The 17,750-nt window shown below is 40.9% G+C and overlaps 1 protein-coding gene across 4 annotated transcripts in view; it reads left to right on the top strand.

Annotated features, from left to right (window-relative positions):
• The window catches only part of LOC138962545 (protein still life, isoform SIF type 1-like), a 203,856-nt gene that overhangs the window by 179,845 nt on the left and 6,261 nt on the right, over nucleotides 1–17,750 (top strand). For 3 of the 4 annotated variants that reach the window (XR_011454542.1, XM_070334390.1, XM_070334392.1), the window contains exons 14-26: nucleotides 502–625; nucleotides 4,534–4,716; nucleotides 5,765–5,945; nucleotides 6,389–6,655; nucleotides 7,096–7,169; nucleotides 7,825–7,971; nucleotides 8,227–8,421; nucleotides 8,861–8,969; nucleotides 9,870–10,046; nucleotides 10,358–10,482; nucleotides 12,590–12,763; nucleotides 13,710–13,903; nucleotides 14,456–14,513. Coding sequence is in view for 3 of the 4 variants with exons in the window: in XM_070334390.1 (XP_070190491.1) it covers nucleotides 502–625; nucleotides 4,534–4,716; nucleotides 5,765–5,945; nucleotides 6,389–6,655; nucleotides 7,096–7,169; nucleotides 7,825–7,971; nucleotides 8,227–8,421; nucleotides 8,861–8,969; nucleotides 9,870–10,046; nucleotides 10,358–10,482; nucleotides 12,590–12,763; nucleotides 13,710–13,903; nucleotides 14,456–14,513 (2,008 nt within the window). In the remaining variant the exon portion in view is untranslated. The remainder of the gene's footprint in view (nucleotides 1–501; nucleotides 626–4,533; nucleotides 4,717–5,764; nucleotides 5,946–6,388; nucleotides 6,656–7,095; nucleotides 7,170–7,824; nucleotides 7,972–8,226; nucleotides 8,422–8,860; nucleotides 8,970–9,869; nucleotides 10,047–10,357; nucleotides 10,483–12,589; nucleotides 12,764–13,709; nucleotides 13,904–14,455; nucleotides 14,514–17,750) is intronic. The other variant, XM_070334391.1, reaches the window with a different exon arrangement.

Genomic DNA, 17,750 nt, shown 5'->3' with positions numbered 1-17,750 from the left:
TGCCTGTCTGTCGGTTTCTTTTTAAAGTGGGCATTGGAAGACAGGGACATATGGTCTGTTGTTACTTTAGTTTTAGATTGGATTTGAATACCATAGATCACTTGAAGTTCAACCCATGAAAAAGTTACTTTATTCTTGGTTCTAAGCTATCATTTCTTTCATTCAGCTCTATAACTGAGGATTGAGATTCCTAAAGCTTGCCTAAACCCCCAATACCTAAGAGTGTAACTAGTATACATATCCCATATTCTGCCACAAAGGAAGCTGTCAATGACTCAGTGCTCCACATTGTTGTTAATGTTGTTGTTGTTGTTGTTGTTGTTGTTGTTGTTGTTGTTGTTGTTGTTGTTGTTACTCATAATGTTGATGATGATGATGATGTAGATACATGTACATGTATGTAAGTGATGGAAATGATGATGATGATGATGATGATGATGATGATGATGATGATGATGATGATGATGACAAGTCAAATTAATGTTGAACTAACTGTTGCAGAGCGCTGTACAAAACAAACACCTTGAGGGGCCACGACTCTGTGGAGAATCTTCTGGAAAGATCCACTACGGAGCACACGCTGACTCAGGAGAGTCTGTCCCGTGTCACTCTGCCCAACAATCAGGTACCATTTCCTGCAGCTTGCCCTTAAGATGGAATGTGGTTGCCCAAAGTGCAAAAATAAAATTTTGAAGAAGTTGTATATTTCAGTTACCACCCTGAAAATAAGAAAATACAAATGAGTCGCAGAGAGTTGATAACTTTGATTTCACACCCTTCGTCATCAGCTTTTTCTGATTGTAGGTGTACAGGTTACTTCCTTGGTTTAAAGATACTTTCCTTCCCGTGGAAACTATTATGTGCACCGCTACTGAACTGTCAAACGCATCCTTACATTGAACACATACAAGAAATCGACAGTCGGATTACTTTATGTGCAGGGTGGCAATTTGATTTTGTTGAAATAATGTTGCAAGTGACATTTATGTCAAAGAGCAGAATGAATACCACAGCAATTTCCTAGCTACTCTGCTCAGTAAGCAGTCAGGCTGCAGGGGCGGACGAGGGGGGGGGGGGCACAGGGGGCACGTGCCCCCCCCCCCCCCCCGAAAAAAAGAAAAAAAAAAGAAGAAGAAAAAAAAAGATTTTTCTATGCTGATTCTATGACCATTTCTAAGTTCAAATGGCACCAGATGGCACCATTTTGCTTGTTTGGGCAAAAAAATTTTTCCGGGGGGGCATGCCCCCGGACCCCCCCCTAGCAAATTCGGGCGCTTCGTGCCCATCACATTCACTTTCGATTCAAAGTGCCCCCCCCCCCCCTTACAAAGCAACTGATCCCCCCCTGGGCTGTTGAGTTTTGTTATATGTGCAAATGGAAGGAAGCCAGCAGCAAGTATAAAATCATAGGCAGATATGAAGTAGTGTGTATGATCACTTACATGCGAAGGAATGTACCTTTAATTGTCAAAAAGGCAGCGATATGTGCACACAGTAAAAGCTGGTTATGGTATTCAAAACGCCTTATTTGTTTGGTTGAAAATGAACACATTGTGCCATGTACCAGGAAAGAAACTATGATGATGATAATAACATCATTGAACCGAGTAATGATTGAGATTTTTTGGGTGTATTTGAGTGGGCACTAATTGAACAGTTTGCGCTCTTTTACGCTGAAATCACTTTTTATCCCTTTTGCCTACAATTTAGGTGTAAAGCAACAGTTAATAAATAGTTTATTCTAATGTCTTTTCAGATAATATCCCAACTTGTTTGAAGGTCTAACAAATAAGGATTTATTTCCTTTTAAGGATACTTACGCTGATGGGGTCTATGTCGACCAAAAGAGTGGGATTCCCTGTAGGTGGGGTTCCTGGAGGGGGATTCCCTGTATACAGGGAATACCACAGGATTTAGTTCCTGTAGCGTGTCGCTGATATCGCTGAAAGTCACGTGATGCTTGGCGACATCGGTAGAATTTGATGTTTTTCAATCTTTTTTGATATTTCTTAGAAATTCGAGTATGGTTTGCAAGTTTTATTGAAAAACTCCACCCTGTGGGATTCCCTGTATACAGGGAATCCCCCTCCAGGAACTCCACTTACAGGGAATCCCACTCTTTTGGTCGACATAGACCCCATCAGCGATACTTACTATAACACACTGAGCTTGTAATATTTCAGAATATTCTGGAAAACTCTTGACTGCACTAAATAAATTGCACAATGCTTGTTTTGTTCCAACCATTTTTTGCTACTCAGGTAGTTTAAAAAAAATGTCTTTTCAAAAACCCCAATGAAATGAAGAAACAAGCTTGAAAGTTGCAGGTACTTTTAAGTACTTCACTTGCTTTTGAATACTCCGTTGCTTCAGGTTTACAAAATTATTATTTTAAAGTCCCAGAGAAAAAAAAAGTCGTTTTAAGTTTGATTGGGAGCGGACTGCCTAATAGTTTCATTTTTACATTTCGTCAAGTTTTGACTAAATGTTTTAACATAGAGGGGGAATCGAGACGAGGGTCGTGGTGTATGTGTGTGTGTGTCTGTCTGTGCGTGTGTGTGTGTGTGTGTGTAGAGCGATTCAGAGTAAACTACTGGACCGATCTTTATGAAATTTTACATGAGAGTTCCTGGGTATGATATCCCCAGATGTTTTTTTAATTTTTTCGATAAATGTCTTTTATGACGTCATATCCGGCTTTTTGTAAAAGTTGAGGCGGCACTGTCACACCTTCATTTTTCAATCAAATTGATTGAAATTTTGGCCAAGCAATCTTTGACGAAGGCCGGACTTCGGTATTGCATTTCAGCATGGAGGCTTAAAAATTAATTAATGACTTTGGTCATTAAAAATCTGAAAATTGTAATTAAAATTATTTTTTTATAAAACGATCCTAAATTACTTTTATTTTATTCTTCATCATGTTCTCATTCCAAAAACATAAAAATATGTTGTATTCGGATTAAAAACAAGCTCTGAAAATTAAAAATATAAAAATTATGATTAAAATTAAATTTCCAAAATTGTTTTGAAAACAATTTCATCTTATTCCTTGTCGGTTCCTGATTCCAAAAACATATAGATATGATATGTTTGGATTAAAAACACCCTCAGAAAGTTAAAACGAAGAGAGGTACAGTCAAGCGTGCTATGCAGCACAGCGCAACCGCTGCCGCGCTAAACAGGCTCATCACTTTCACTGCCTTTTGCACTAGCGGCAGACTACGGTCATTGTGAAAAAATGCAATGCGTTCAGTTTCATTCTGTGAGTTCCACAGCTTGACTAAATGTAGTAATTTTGCCTTACGCGACTTGTTTAACATTTTGAATGTCACACAAGGTTGAGCAAGTTTGTTTCTGAGAATAAGAACTTGTAACGTTAGTGAATCTGATGGACTCTGGAACTTATCTTTCTCTCTTTTTTTTTCGTCATTTATTTGTTCTTTTTTGTTTACTCTTTGTTGGTATCCATAATTGACTCATAGTTTGGTTTCAGATTTGTCAACATAAATGTTCATATGAGTCAGTGTCAGCAAGGAAGAAAAAAGAATTCACATCAAATTATGTTCAGCCTTGTGTGACGTTGAACAAAGGGGTCACAAGGTACTGGTAATTGAAATGCACATACATGTGTAAGGAAAACATAACCTAAAACATGTCAGTAGAGACTGTGAATGTTGTAATCCAATGCTGAAATGTAATGCTTTAAGTTTTGCTGAGCTGTCTGAGATTTTATGCTTTGGATAAAAAGAAACCTAATGGTACAGTGGTACCTGCGATGTGTGGCCCCTCTGATGAGCGGACACCTCCCTTAAAAGGACACATTCTGTGGTCCCTTTGTCTATTATCTCTACCAAAGTATACCTGTCATGACAGGCCACCTGCAATGTAGGGACACTGTTGGGCCCAAGGGTGTCCTTTCATCGCAGGTATCACTGTAATAGGGATTTGGCCAGACTCAACACAGAAAAAATAATTTGACCAATTTATCAGAAGATCAAGTGGTAATGTCAAGAATCAGAGGATCAGTCTTTTCCAACAGCATGTAAATAATTCCACATGTCACTTGCCATTAATGACTGATCAGTCATATTAAGTTTTAATGCATCAATGATTTATGACCGACGTCTGGCCTAAATCTATTTCACTGGCCCAAATTCTACATTGAAAGACTGAAACATAGGAGATGTGCAATTTGGTAAAACAAGCCTACTGCAGCTTTTCAACTCCTATTTAATTTAATTTAAAACTTGAAAAGCAAAGATACTCAACCCGTTCCAGTGAGCACCCTTGTGACCTCAAATATATCTATATCCTGGATTCATAACGTCTTTCTAACACTTTTATAAACACACACACACACACACACACACACACACACACACACACACACACACACACACACAAAACGCACACACACACCTATGTATACTTTTCTCTGTGTTTTGTTAATAACATGTTGTGCGTTGCTTGTGCTTTGCTAACCCAACACCTGGTAGTGGACACGATGTTTGTTGCGTTTGTCCCACACAGTGCTACAACTTTCAGACCATGCTCATCGGGGTTGACAAGGGTACCACTGTGCGCGACCTGCTCGAAAGCACGTGCAACAAGAGACAGCTCAACCCTCGCGAGCACTACGTTCGGATCAAGCCCATGGGCTCCACAGACGACAAGTTTGTCATACCCGACAAACATGCCATTGTGAAAACATTGGTGAGTGAGCTTGATGAGAGCTAAAAAGGCTACAGAAAGTAGGTGAAGGGTAATTGAAGGGATGCAACTGCGTGCTGTGATTTTAAATGGCACTATCAAAAATTGTTTCCCTTGAATCCAGTCTAGCTGCAGAACCTGAAAATATTATGAAGAAGCTGCCACTCTCGAGGAAATGAATGCATTATGTAACATTTTCCATTTTTATGTAACATTTTAATGGACAATAAAGTGTTGTTATTGTTATTGTTATTATGGGGTTGTTTTTTTGGTTTTTTTGTAATTAAAAAAAAAATTCCCTCATTCTTTTGACGAAATATTTAAAAGGATCAAAGTTATGTTGTTTTAAGAGAGAAGAAGATATGATAGTGATAATGTTGATGTTGCCTTCTACAAATGTTGTCAGAAACACATCTTTTGCTGAGAGTTAAAATTTTGCTTCATCAGTTTATGGTAGTCTATAAACAAGAAATATATGTTAGGATTTAACATTGCATGAGCCTTTTTAATGGCTTTACTTTTAGTATGGTTGAACCATCACTCTCCCCCGCCCCTTGCAGGACCTCCAAAAATGTGAAAAAATCAGGTCTTATAAAGGAGGGAGTTTTTAAATGGAGGTAAATATATATGTTATATGAAGTCTTATATCGCGCGCGTATCTCCAGACTCGGACTCAAGGGATCTATTTATGCCGTGTGAGATGGAATTTTTTACACAATACATCACGCATTCACATCGACCAGCAGATCGCAGCCATTTCGGCGCATATCCTACTTTTCACGGCCTATTATTCCAAGTCACACGGGTATTTTGGTGGACATTTTTTATCTATGCCTAGACAATTTTGCCAGGAAAGACCCTTTTGTCAATCGTGGGATCTTTAACGTGCACACCCCAAATGTAGTGTACAGAGGTTATGAACAGACAATGTGAAAGGCATCATCTTAGAAGGGGGGAAATCTTAAATCAGAGGGTATTGAAAGGCGGGTTCCATTGTATGGCTGCAAAGTTCAGGAATCTGTGAGACATGAGTTTCAACCTGTTGTTTCAGCGTTATGACGCAATAGAAGTGTGCCAGAAGTGCATGTTTCAACTGGAGCTGACCAAGCCCACCAAAGACGGCATGTTTGGGTTTGCTGTGGAGGCGGAGCTAGCAGAAGACTATGACCGTGATGACGAACTGCAAGTGTACGTCTGTGAAATCACTCCCGGTGGTGTGGCCGAGCAAAGAGGTGAGAGTTGGAAATCGAGAGAAAAAGATTAGATAGAAGGAACAGAAAAATGTATTTACATGCCCCAAGAGTTCTGATCCCACTTTTTTTTTCTCCGAATTTCTGTTATTGAATGTAACTAAATAGGCGTAAGGCATGCAGCAACCGAATAAAGGAAGAGTTATTGTTTTTTTCTTATTTCCGGCTCTCATCGCCACAAGTTGAACATTGAAGATTCTCTTTTTGGGGAGGAGAGGCTGGTGTGTGGAGGAGGCATGGGGACAGGATTAGCCTCTCCGGCATAGCTGGGCTCATTCTCTCAAGTTTCCCTTTGGGTTTCAGCTATTGTACCTAGGTGCATTCCTTGCCTTGTTCCAATCTCACTTTTCTTTGTTAATTTCATCACATGTATTGTATAAAAACGTGGCACTGTGATTTCTATTGGTTCTCCTTTATTTCCACAGGTCTTGTGGTAGGAGATGAAATTCTCGTCATCAACGGCAAGATCGTCTCAGAGCTGGACATGGTGTACATAGAAACTCTTCTCCACGAGTCTCGAACCCTCTTCCTCACGGTGAGGTCGATGCGTACCCAACCGCCACGATCGGATTTTATCACACAGCACACGGACACATACATCAGCAACATGGTGTGTCCCCCACCTCCTTCGCAACCACGCATCTCTGACAAGTCTCTCGGCCACCTGATTGTTCCGGCGCCTTCAAAGAAGGGTGAGTTTCACTTGTACTGTGGTACTCTCGTTTTAAGACGACAACAAATCTGAGAAAACCATGTTTTAAAGGGAGGGACTCTTTACAGGGAGTTCAATTTATGAACAGAAAATCTGTGAAAGCAAGGTCTTTATAGCTGGGTGCAGATGTCAGGATTTAGATAATCTGTGTGGTACAATTCAGTGCATGCTCTTCATATATATGAGAGTATGTACAGGATGCATGTGAGGGTGCGGGTATGTAAATGTGCGATTTGGGTTATGTGTGAATTGATGTGTACTTTTATGTGTCTATATGTTCTGAGAGTGTGTTTTCATGTGATGTTATTTCATACACGAGCTAAAAGAACAATTTCTGTTTGTTGCACTCAGATAATAAAGTTTTATTAAATTGAATTAAATTGAATTGAATTGAATATTATATTTGAATGTATGTGACAGATGGAGACAGCAGACAGCTGGCAGCAGGAGACAGGGCTCAGGCCAACCCTGCCCAGATCGACAACTTGCTCAAGGTCAGTCACACACATTTTGTCTCTGATGTGTCATTTTTATTTTTATTTACAATCCAGTAGTCTTTTTTTTCATGTCCTTCAAATTGCAAATAAAATTGGGTTTTTAGAAGAGATCAGGTGTAAAAATGGAGATAACCTCATGGACACAATTAATGTAGTTGACCTGCAAAAATATGACGATCAGGACTCAAGAGGGAGTCTTCAACCTTTTTTCCGTCCGATCTACCATATGCAGATCCCTGAAACACCCGCTATACACAATGCTACCTATCACACACATCTGTTTCCATTTCTACTGGCTTCCTGCGATGTTTAAGCATTTACAATTTGAAAAATGCGCAGTAGTAATTTTGCTACGGTGTTGTCAAGTTTGAAAATAAAGGAGTTACCCTCCGTGCCAAAGGAGACAATGGATTAGAAATGGACGTAGATCGTGAAAGTCCAGCCTTTATGAACACAAAATCTGAAATAGAGACTCTAAAGAGGGAAGGGGGGTGGGGTGGGAGGGGCAAGTGTGTACCACAGTAGTCTGAAAAAAGATCTGAGGGAGGTCTGTGTAATCATAAGGGCATGGAGATTTTGCTGTACAGATACACAATACCACACTCTCCATGTCAAGACGCAATACTTTACACTTACTGTGTTTGTTGAACAGAGTGCAGAGCAGGTGACTGCCATTTGTCGAACGACCGGTGGTAACACAGGAGAGGAAAGAGCGCCAGGGTCCCGATCGCTGTCTGACGCTCAGCGTATGCGCAAAGTCATAATGGAGCTGGTGGAAACTGAAAGGGCTTATGTCAAGGTGAGGGTTACTGTCAAAGGCACATTCCTTCCCCTGTAAACCATTGAGCTCACCATTTGAGATCTGGCCAAACCTTTATGTGAGAGAAAGCCATCGTTAACACATGTTTACCAACCATCAACAGCTTCACTTCTTTCTGTGCACAGTGGAATTTTTTTATGAATTAATTTTCTAAAAGCTACCAGTGGCTTTTTAAGGTTAATTTATCACAAGAATCTCGCTGCCTGCTTACGTGTATCATGGAATATCTTTCAGGATCTGCTATGTCTGTTGACTCGGTATCTTGAACCACTGAAAGAGGAAACGTTCCTGACATCGGACAAGGTTGACGAACTGTTCGGCAACATCACAGAGATCGTGCAGTTTCAGCAGCAGTTTCTGCACAGTCTGGAGCAAGCCATAGAGCTAGAGCCAGACTTCTTCAACACAGATGACACCAAACTCTTCAAGGTAGGATCAAATGACAAAATGAAACAAGTTCTATGAAGAGAGGCAACAGAAAGGGAGAGCTATGCCTAAGCAGTCTCCTGGCACATTGCAAGGCGGTAGGATGCATTGAGTTAACAATCAGATTTCATCCTTATATTGTTAATGTTATCCTATTTTTGGTGCAATTATTCTTCAATGCAGTGTTTCTTCAAATGATTTTAATTGCCTTTGATAGAATATGAAATGTTCAATGGACCTTACTTGTGTTGACGTAAATTGCTACAGTTGACATTAACATGCTCCAGAGGTATAATAATTAATTGAATCATAGTTACCAGGCTTACATTGTATGTGAAAAAAACTGCGTAGCATTCAGTGTAATTTTGTAAACAGCAAACAGTAAGTGTATCTAGGAACCTTATTGAATATTCATTGAATAACTTCATCTTTATTTTAACAGCGGGTATTATTCTCAATTGGTGGGTCCTTCCTGTACTACGCCAACCACTTCAAAGTCTACAGTTCCTTCTGTGCTAGTCATTCCCGAACACAGAAAATCCTCAATCCAGGTAAGTTGCCTTAATGTTACTTCAAAGGTGAGTTGAGGTGAACAAGATATCAATGAAAATGGGCGGGGATGTAGCTCAGTCGGTAGCGCGCTGGATTTGTATTCAGTTGGCCGCTGTCAGCGTGAGTTCGTCCCCACGTTCGGCGAGAGATTTATTTCTCCGAGTCAACTTTGTGTGCAGACTCTCCTCGGTGTCCGAACACCCCCGTGTGTACACGCAAGCACAAGACCAAGTGCGCATGAAAAAGATCCTGTAATCCATGTCAGAGTTCGGTGGATTATAGAAACACGAAAATACCCAGCATGCTTCCTCCGAAAGCGGCGTATGGCTGCCTAAATGGCGGGGTAAAAACGGTCATACACGTAAAAGCCGTGGGAGTTTCAGCCCATGAACGAACAAACAAACAATGAAAATGTGCTCACTAGATACAAAAACAAATGTGGCGTTTGTATCTGGTGAGTACATTTTCATTGTTATCTTGTTCTAGTTTTTCTCATCTGCAGTCTCTTGTTCCATATCTGGTAAAACATGGAACATTAATTGTTACATGTATCTGGTATTTATTTCAGTCATGCATGAGACTCTTTTCACTTTAGGTTAAAAATCAGACTTCTTTTGGAGCTCCTAGGGCATATAACTCCTTGGCATTCTTTGCACTGCATGTCCATAATTTTTGTTTTGCCATTTTGAAGTCATAGGTCACTTCTAGACTTGTTTGAGTATTCTAGAACAGGTGCATTGCAGTGCCGTCCTTTCTCTGAGATGTGCATGCACAGCACAGTGTAGCGTTATAGAGTTGAAATCTCAGCTAGATTTACCATGACTGATGCCTGTGTGTTCTTTATCGCTTGTGCCCCATACCCCTTAGCAGAAGCCCTCATTATTTGTGTGTTTGTGCAGACGCTAACGAAGCTCTGCGAGACTTCCTGCTGGCCAGGAATCCCAAGCAGCAGCACTCGGCGACACTTGAGTCGTACATGATCAAACCCATCCAGCGCATTTTGAAATACCCTCTCCTGCTGCAGCAGTTGTGTGCTCACACCATGCCCAGCACTGATGAACACCACCACCTCACAGGCAAGTTGTTATGCAAGAAACAGAGAAGTAGACAAGCTACAAAAACTAGATCAATCTGAATGCAGACACTTCGGCGCAGTTTTCTATGCTTTAATGGTGAAGGCAGTCTTGTCCCACATCCTTGATACAGGCAACTTTTTTCTTTTCTTTTTTAAATTGCTATATTAGTTTTTTTGCAGAGGAAATCGGTCAACGTAAAGAAAAACCAGATTGTTTAACTGTTACGTTTTACATTGGAAGGACGTAAACTTTAAGCAAGATGATGAAGTTGTTTAGACAGCTGCTCATTATAAGCTTGTTTCTTTCAACAGAGGCGCTGAAAGGTATGGAAGCTGTCGCTGAACATATCAACGAAATGCAGAAGATCTATGAGGAGTATGGTTCAGTTTTCAATGACTTGACACGAACCTTCAGGGAGGTGCACCCAAACAAATCGGTGAGCCATTTTAAAAAACAATCTTTTTTAGGTTGGGCTGGGTGATTAGTAGAAGAGGTCTTTGCTTTGCTTTGCTTTGCTGTGTGTGTGAAAGGCGTGTGTGTGTGTGTGTGTGTGTGTGTGTGTGTGTGTGTGTGTGTGTGTGTGTGTGTGAAAGGTAAAATGCTGAACTCATGAGATTTGAGAAACGAGAGAATGGAGTAGAGCATTAACGTTTTGTATGTCAGAGTTGGATTTGGTTAGTTATTTAGTTGAGAAGGATTTTTTGAGAGAAAATGCATAGCAAGGAATAAACCTTGCAAGTAGAAGATGTTGCTTTTTTGATTCATCTGAACTGAATGAGGATGATGAGGAAGGCGATGGTGGTGGGAGTGAGGGGAAAATAGGGTGAAGCTGAATTCAGTCATCTAGTAAGACTGATTTTGAAAGAAAAAGTTAAAAATGTGTGAAGAAAGGAATATTTCCTGCTATTCACACTTCTGGTTTAAAAGAAAAGGGTAGACGTGTGTAAAGAACTGTAACATACCCTTTGCGTTCTATTCACACGTATTGGTTTGAAAGAAAAGGGCACATATATGTAAAGGCGTGTATTATTTCCTTAGCATGCTATTCACACTTACAGTCGAACCCACTTAAAACGAACACGCTAGTTACGAATTTTGACTTATAACGAATTAGTTTTAAGTTCCCAACTGAATACCTCTTTCTTCATGCTTAAAAAAAATGCTTAAAACGAATTCTTTATGACGAATTTACGCTTATAACGAGCACTTTTTGGATTCCCAAGCATGCATAATGTCTGTAATTTACTCACGCTTATGACGAAATCTTTAAACTCGTCCCGAGATCGACATATCATGGGAATTTGAGAAGTTTGAATACACGTGTGTCAAAGTCTTCCCTTGCGTCGACTGCTTGAACCATTGCTCAACCGATCACTGAATAAAGTTAAACTGATTACACTGTACTCACAAAACAATTTCAAATTTAGAATCAAAGTGATTGATAGCTCAGACACTGAACATGAATGACTGACTGACGTTTATTTCCTTCGCGAATACCAAAAACGAAACATCGAACGGAAGCCATTGCCAAAAAATATAGATGCCAGAGTGGTTTCCCTTGGACAAGGGAAACCACACTCTCAACGTTTGCGTTCGCCGGTTCGCGATAGTTTATCAGTCAGTCAGTGCTTTCGATTTGGATTTGAACATCATGTTGCAACAAAAAAACAAAAAACTAAATTGGCCAAGGTTTGCTACCCGTCGCCAAGGTAAGTGATTCCGGACAAATGATAGGAACACCGCGAATGTGGACAGTGTCAGTGTGTGCGCGTGTGTGTGACCAAAAACGTAACAACTGGATGAAACATCTGTGTGCTCACTCTCACTCAAACTCAACAATCATCACTCAACATGAGACACACATGAACATGTACCTGAATATGTCACTTTATTGTCTAAACGTGAAGCAGCATGAAAGTTGCGAAAGAAACAAATTGAAACACCATAAAATGTACAAGACTTAAAAAAAAATAAATAAATAAAAAAAAATCGATCAATTTTCTTAATACGAATTTTGGTTAAGACGAACTTTTTTTCCGATCCCCAGTGATTCGTCTTAAGCGAGTTCGACTGTACTTTGCAAGGCCGGACTACCGGGGGGGTTATGGGGGTTGCGCAACCCCCCCCCCCCCCCCCCCCCCCCCCGCCTAGCCTAAACATGTACCTCACTTATTTAAAACATTTTTTATTATTGTTTATTTTATGCCGTTTCATGCAAGGAGCAACTCAATTTTCCTATTTCAGAATATGACCTACCCATCAGCTTCAGGGGGATTCGCCCCCTGACCCCCACAAAGGGCTCTGCCCCTTGACCCCACCAGGGGGAACATCCCCCTGAACCACCACTGGCAACCCCTCCCCTCCTCTTAGCCTAGTCCGGCCATGCTTTGGGTTTGAAAGAAAAGGGTAGAAATGTATAAAGGAGTGTATATAGCCTTAGCATGCTATTCACACTTCTGGTTTGAAACGAAATGGTAGAAATATGTAAAGGCGTGTAATATTTCCTTAACATGCTATTTTCACTTCTGATCCACAATTTTCAGCCCATTGAGCTGTCCGTGGGAGATCTGCAGATGTACGGCACAGTGGAGTGGTGCAATATGACGGACTACCTGGGGAAGGTCAAGAAGACCACAGACTTCGAGAACATCGTCTTCGTTTTCAAAATGGGAGTTGTCTTCCTCTGCTGCGAGCGCCAAAAGAGAAGGAAGTCCAAGGTGAGTACTTTTCATGGGAATGTAACACGCACGTTCTGTGAGAAACATGTAAACCTTTCTTTCAGTGTTTAATTTTGATGTAGGTAGAGACGGGCGCAGTGGCGTGGTGCTAAGACGTTGGCCTCCTAATCGGGAGGTCGTGAGTTCGAATCCCGGTCGCTGCCGCCTGGTGGGTTAAGAGTGGAGATTTTTCCGATCTCACAGGTCAACTTATGTGCAGACCTGCTTATGACTTAACCCCCTTCGTGTGTACTTGCAAGCACAAGACCAAGTGCGCACGGAAAAGATCCTGTAATCCATGTCGGAGTTCGGTGGGTTATGGAAACACAAAAATACCCAGCATGCCTACTCAACGAAAGCGGAGTGAGCTGACTATGCTCTCAGAGTATAGTGTGGGGAACCCAAATGGGCAAACAAGCTCACACATAACCAGAAAAATTCTGGAACGCTGAAGAAGAAGAAGAAGATGTAGGTAGATATTTAAAAGTGAATTGTTGGAAACTTCAGACTGTGCCTTCGTCGCGATATAACCTTCGTGGTTGAAAACGACGTTAAACACCAAATAAAGAAAGAAAGAAAGAAAGACTGTGCCTGACTCGGACATTTGAATAAGTTAAAACGGTGACTGCAACATGACAGCAGCAACAAAGCAGACATGCAAAAACCTTGACATCAGTCTGTTCAATATATGATTGTCTTGCTTGTTTGATCAGTTGCTTGGTTGTACATGTAGAAACTAACTTTATAGACATCAATCTGATTTCTGATTTCTGATTTGTTTACTTGTTTAATGCTTCATCATCCCCCCCCCCCCCCCCTTCCCGGCCCTCCACTCTGCCCGAAAAAAATTACCTCAGCCCTCAAACGTTTTCATTTGCATTCACATCCTTCTTGGTATTGCATGAAATTAAACAAATTCTATGCCTGCACTTCCATCTGTCCCCAGTCCATGTCGTCGCGGTCGTCCATGGTGGAGAACCCAGACCTGCAGGAGAAGTTCCGAACCCTGATCCCCACGCCAGAGGTGCAGGTGTGCGTGGGCAAGGTGGCCGACATCGACAGACACTTCTGGTGGGACCTCATCCACTCCCGCTCTGATGTCGAGAACAGACCTGAGCGAGTTTACCAGTTTTGTAACAGGTATGCTTTGCGGTTGTTTGTTTTGTGTTTGTGCGTGTGTGTGTGTGTGTGTGCGTGCGTGCGTGCGTGCATGCGTTCGTGTGTGCGTGTGTGTGTGTGTTCTTGATGGTTGATTCATTAGTTGTTGTAGTTGTTTTCTTTCAGGTACGCTTGAGAAACCTTTGTTTGTCAGATCAGCCTGGTAAACCATACCTGTTGTTAGTATAAAGCAATGTTAAAGTGGCCAGGCAAAACAAAAGATTAAAGCTCATTGATGTGAGGCATGTGGTGGTGATGTGATGGTGGTTGTGGTTTGTGTTTGTGCACATCTTGCATTTGGATTTGGAAGCAACAAGATTTTAAGAATAAACTTGTCAGAAGAATGAACATTCAAAAATGAGTTTTTATCAATTTATTCAGTTTGCAGTATGTTTTTTTTTTCTTTTTCCATTTCTTCTGCAAAACGATGAGTTGAAATTAATGGGTTTTCATTCATGCGTGCATATGCATTCAGCTATGCACTCTCAGGATCACTTTTGTACGCTATTATTTTCTAACCAACCTTTGTTTCAGCACTGCGGAGGCCAAGTCGGACTTCATGAAGGTGATCCGGCAGACCATCCGAGAAAGCGTAAGGAAATTACCCATCCCCCCTTATAGGGCCGGTAGCTCCATATCCCCCAACCACCTCCACCATCCCCACAGCCAGGAAGTCTTAGACAATCACGACCAGCACTTGTCCAACTCTCAGCACATGACCCTTCAAAAACGGCGCACACCAAAGTGTCCTGAAACAGAAAGACACTCCATGGACATCGACAAAAAAGTCGGAGCCATGGACTACGAGAGTGCATTCAGGACTCGAAGCAAAACTGTAGGGGACCTCAACGAAGCCGTTCTGGATGAGAATGCATCATTCACAGTGGCTCCCGAACCGCAAGGGACCTCCTGCTCCAAGCGGGGCAGTCCTTGCTCCTCCATGTCCACGTTGAGCAATTCTAGCCACAGCGGATCTGCCAGGTTGCATTTTGCTAGCTCAAATCCCATGACCTACTCTACCAGTTCTGTGAATTCTGGAGGAGGAGGAGGAGGAGGGGGTTCTCCTGTGTGGAAGCAGAGATCGGAGTGTGTAAAGCTAGGCGTGATGCCTCCCATTCTGACGGCCTCGCAGGAAGACAATCATTCCCAAGCAAGCTCTGGGAGCAAAGACTCTGGGGACAGTGACACCATGAAGGCACAACAGACAAAGACCATAGTGTTTCAGAACTTTGATAATTTACCTGTGATTAAGGATACAGAATGCTAGCATTTTAGTGCAATGGAATCTTCAAGTACATTTCAAGAAGTAGTGTTTTAATCCTGGTGAGAGAATCTTTAACAATGAAGTAAAGTAATTTTAAATGTCTTTTGACAAAAATTTACTGATCTTTCTTTGTCAGTAAAGCATCTCAGGTATCTTTCCTGTGCAAATCAGTCTTAGCTAAACAGTTTTAGCCCTTCCTATGTAGAACATGCAGTTTAAGACAAAAGAGTACAATTTCTGGACTGCTGATTTTGTTTACCCTAAACATTGTATTCCCTCGGAAGTAATCGTCTCTGAAAATGAAGACTCGGCAGTTATATCCCTGTTTTGTTCAGTGGTTGAAAATATCAATGAGGCCGCTCAACCCCCAGAATAGAGCAATCAGATTAAAACTACTGTCCCATTCTTTTAAATCCAAACCTTTTAGTGAGAAGAATTTGCATATAGATGCTCTGCTGGACTTTTAAGGGGCTGGAATAATTGTCACATATATTTTGAAGAGCTCATTGAGAATAAGGTCAGATATATGTTCACACTGATAAAAATGAATGAAAGTGAAATGTTAATGCCATTCCTCTTTCTTCAATTAGTCTTGTAACAATGGGAATTATCACTTTAGGTCTTTGTTAAGCACATTATTATTCTTAACTGTCTTCCTTCAAGAAGTTATTTCATTCTACATGAAGCGAAAATTCTCAGACACCCTTGGTTAGACTAAAGCCCAAGCTGACGTACTCTCCCAAACATATAGGGCTTAAAAACAATCAAGGGTTAATCATGGCTATACTGTCTTTGCGGTCTTTATTATCATGCTTTCATTTTTTTAACCAAAGAACTAGTCACAGATATCTTGTCCCCATCAAAGTCATCCACCGTCGTGTTCACTTGAAGAATTCTTCAAACCTTGCACATGCACTGTGAGATTGAGCACCCATGGACGTGGAGAGACTCAGTGAATGCAGTTGTTTTTGTTTGGACCTCTCGCTGGGGATGTGTGGTTTGTGCATCAAAATGGTGCGGAGATAGGGTACCCTACGGATATGTGAAAGCCAAAGCTTGGAATTATTCTCAGTTTTCTTATATACTGCCATGGTCATGGACATCTGGTGTTTATGATAACTTCTGCTGGTATGAAACAAAGTTACTCTTGCACATTTAGTTGTACAATCAATGGAGTGAACTATGACACTCACTTACCTCAATACCTCTGTATGTAATAAACCAATGCAGTGGACTGACGCGTACAGCCACTTGTGAACACAATGCCAACATATGGCCTGAGTCGCAGGAATGAAATGATGCGCAGCTCTTGTGTTTTTTGTGCTTAGACCGACAGCCAGGGAACTGGACTGCTGCAACCCATTGTGCATATTAAAAAAGGTGACAAACCAATTCACTGGAAGTGCATGTGATCATGCCAAGACTTAGACAATCAATCCAGTGGATTTTGTCTGGTGCATGGAATGAAAAATGACCTGATGATGAAACCCCTTGTGCATGTTGCTCAGATCTGGATCAAATGACCTCTGAGGCTTTAGGTGATTCGACAGAATATCCACACTTTATCGTTTTACAACGTAGCCGTCATGTGTCAACAAAACAGTAAGCGGGTATGCTTCGAGCATAATAACTTGCAGAAAACATGTGGGGTTTCTTTGTGATAAGAAATTCAGTCTTCTGACCAGGAGAGATTCAATCCAGAGAGACCATGTGTGATTTGTACAGAGTGGTTGCCATACCTATGGGAAAATCAAACTGCGAAAAGCAAAACTTTTGTACAGATAATCATGCACTTTGATCTCAGACCAGTGACTTCTAGTCACAGAAAATTAGCTGCCATTGACAAGCGTGGAAGGGAGAGAGAGAGAGAGATGAATTCTGCTTCATTGGAGAGTTGGACTGAACCTCAACTCAAAATTAGCCTTGTTGTATATATACATATATATAAGTATATATATCCACCGAATTTGTTGTCCAGGTCATATTTTCATTAAGCCCTTTGAATGGACAAAAATGCATTGTTATTGTGTGTACTATTACTGGTTTGTATTGTGTTTTTGTTTTGTATTAGTTTGTAATATGTTTGTTTTGTGTTGGTTTGTATTGTGGTTTTGTTTTGTATCGGTTTGAATTGTTTAATAACTTGTTCTGTCTTCATTTGCAAGTAGTTTTGCATTTCATTCATGCAGGTCGCAAGAGAGGTTTAAGTGCGTCTCAACTGTACCTGGGGACAAAATTTGACCCAAAGCATTCTGTGAATACTTATTATTCTGTATCTTCTGCAGCAGCTTGGGAAAAAAAGATCATTCTGTCCTCAATTGAAGTATTATATGTGAATACTTTGACCCACTGAACATCATTTTTTACACATCCTAATGCTTCTGAAATCCCTATCCTTTCATATATACATGAATTAATGTGGGCATAGGTAGCAGTTTTGCTCTTATCTTAATATGCATTTCTATCTAACTGAGAAAGATTACACTTGCAACATATTCACAAACTTATTACTAATAGTAATGTGATTTTCTGCTTTATGTGGCTTTACTAATCTACAGCCTTAAC

This window comes from Littorina saxatilis, linkage group LG3 (assembly GCF_037325665.1).
Source record: "Littorina saxatilis isolate snail1 linkage group LG3, US_GU_Lsax_2.0, whole genome shotgun sequence".
In the NCBI taxonomy this organism is placed as follows: domain Eukaryota; kingdom Metazoa; phylum Mollusca; class Gastropoda; order Littorinimorpha; family Littorinidae; genus Littorina; species Littorina saxatilis.
This window is presented reverse-complemented; position numbering and strand designations above follow the sequence as displayed.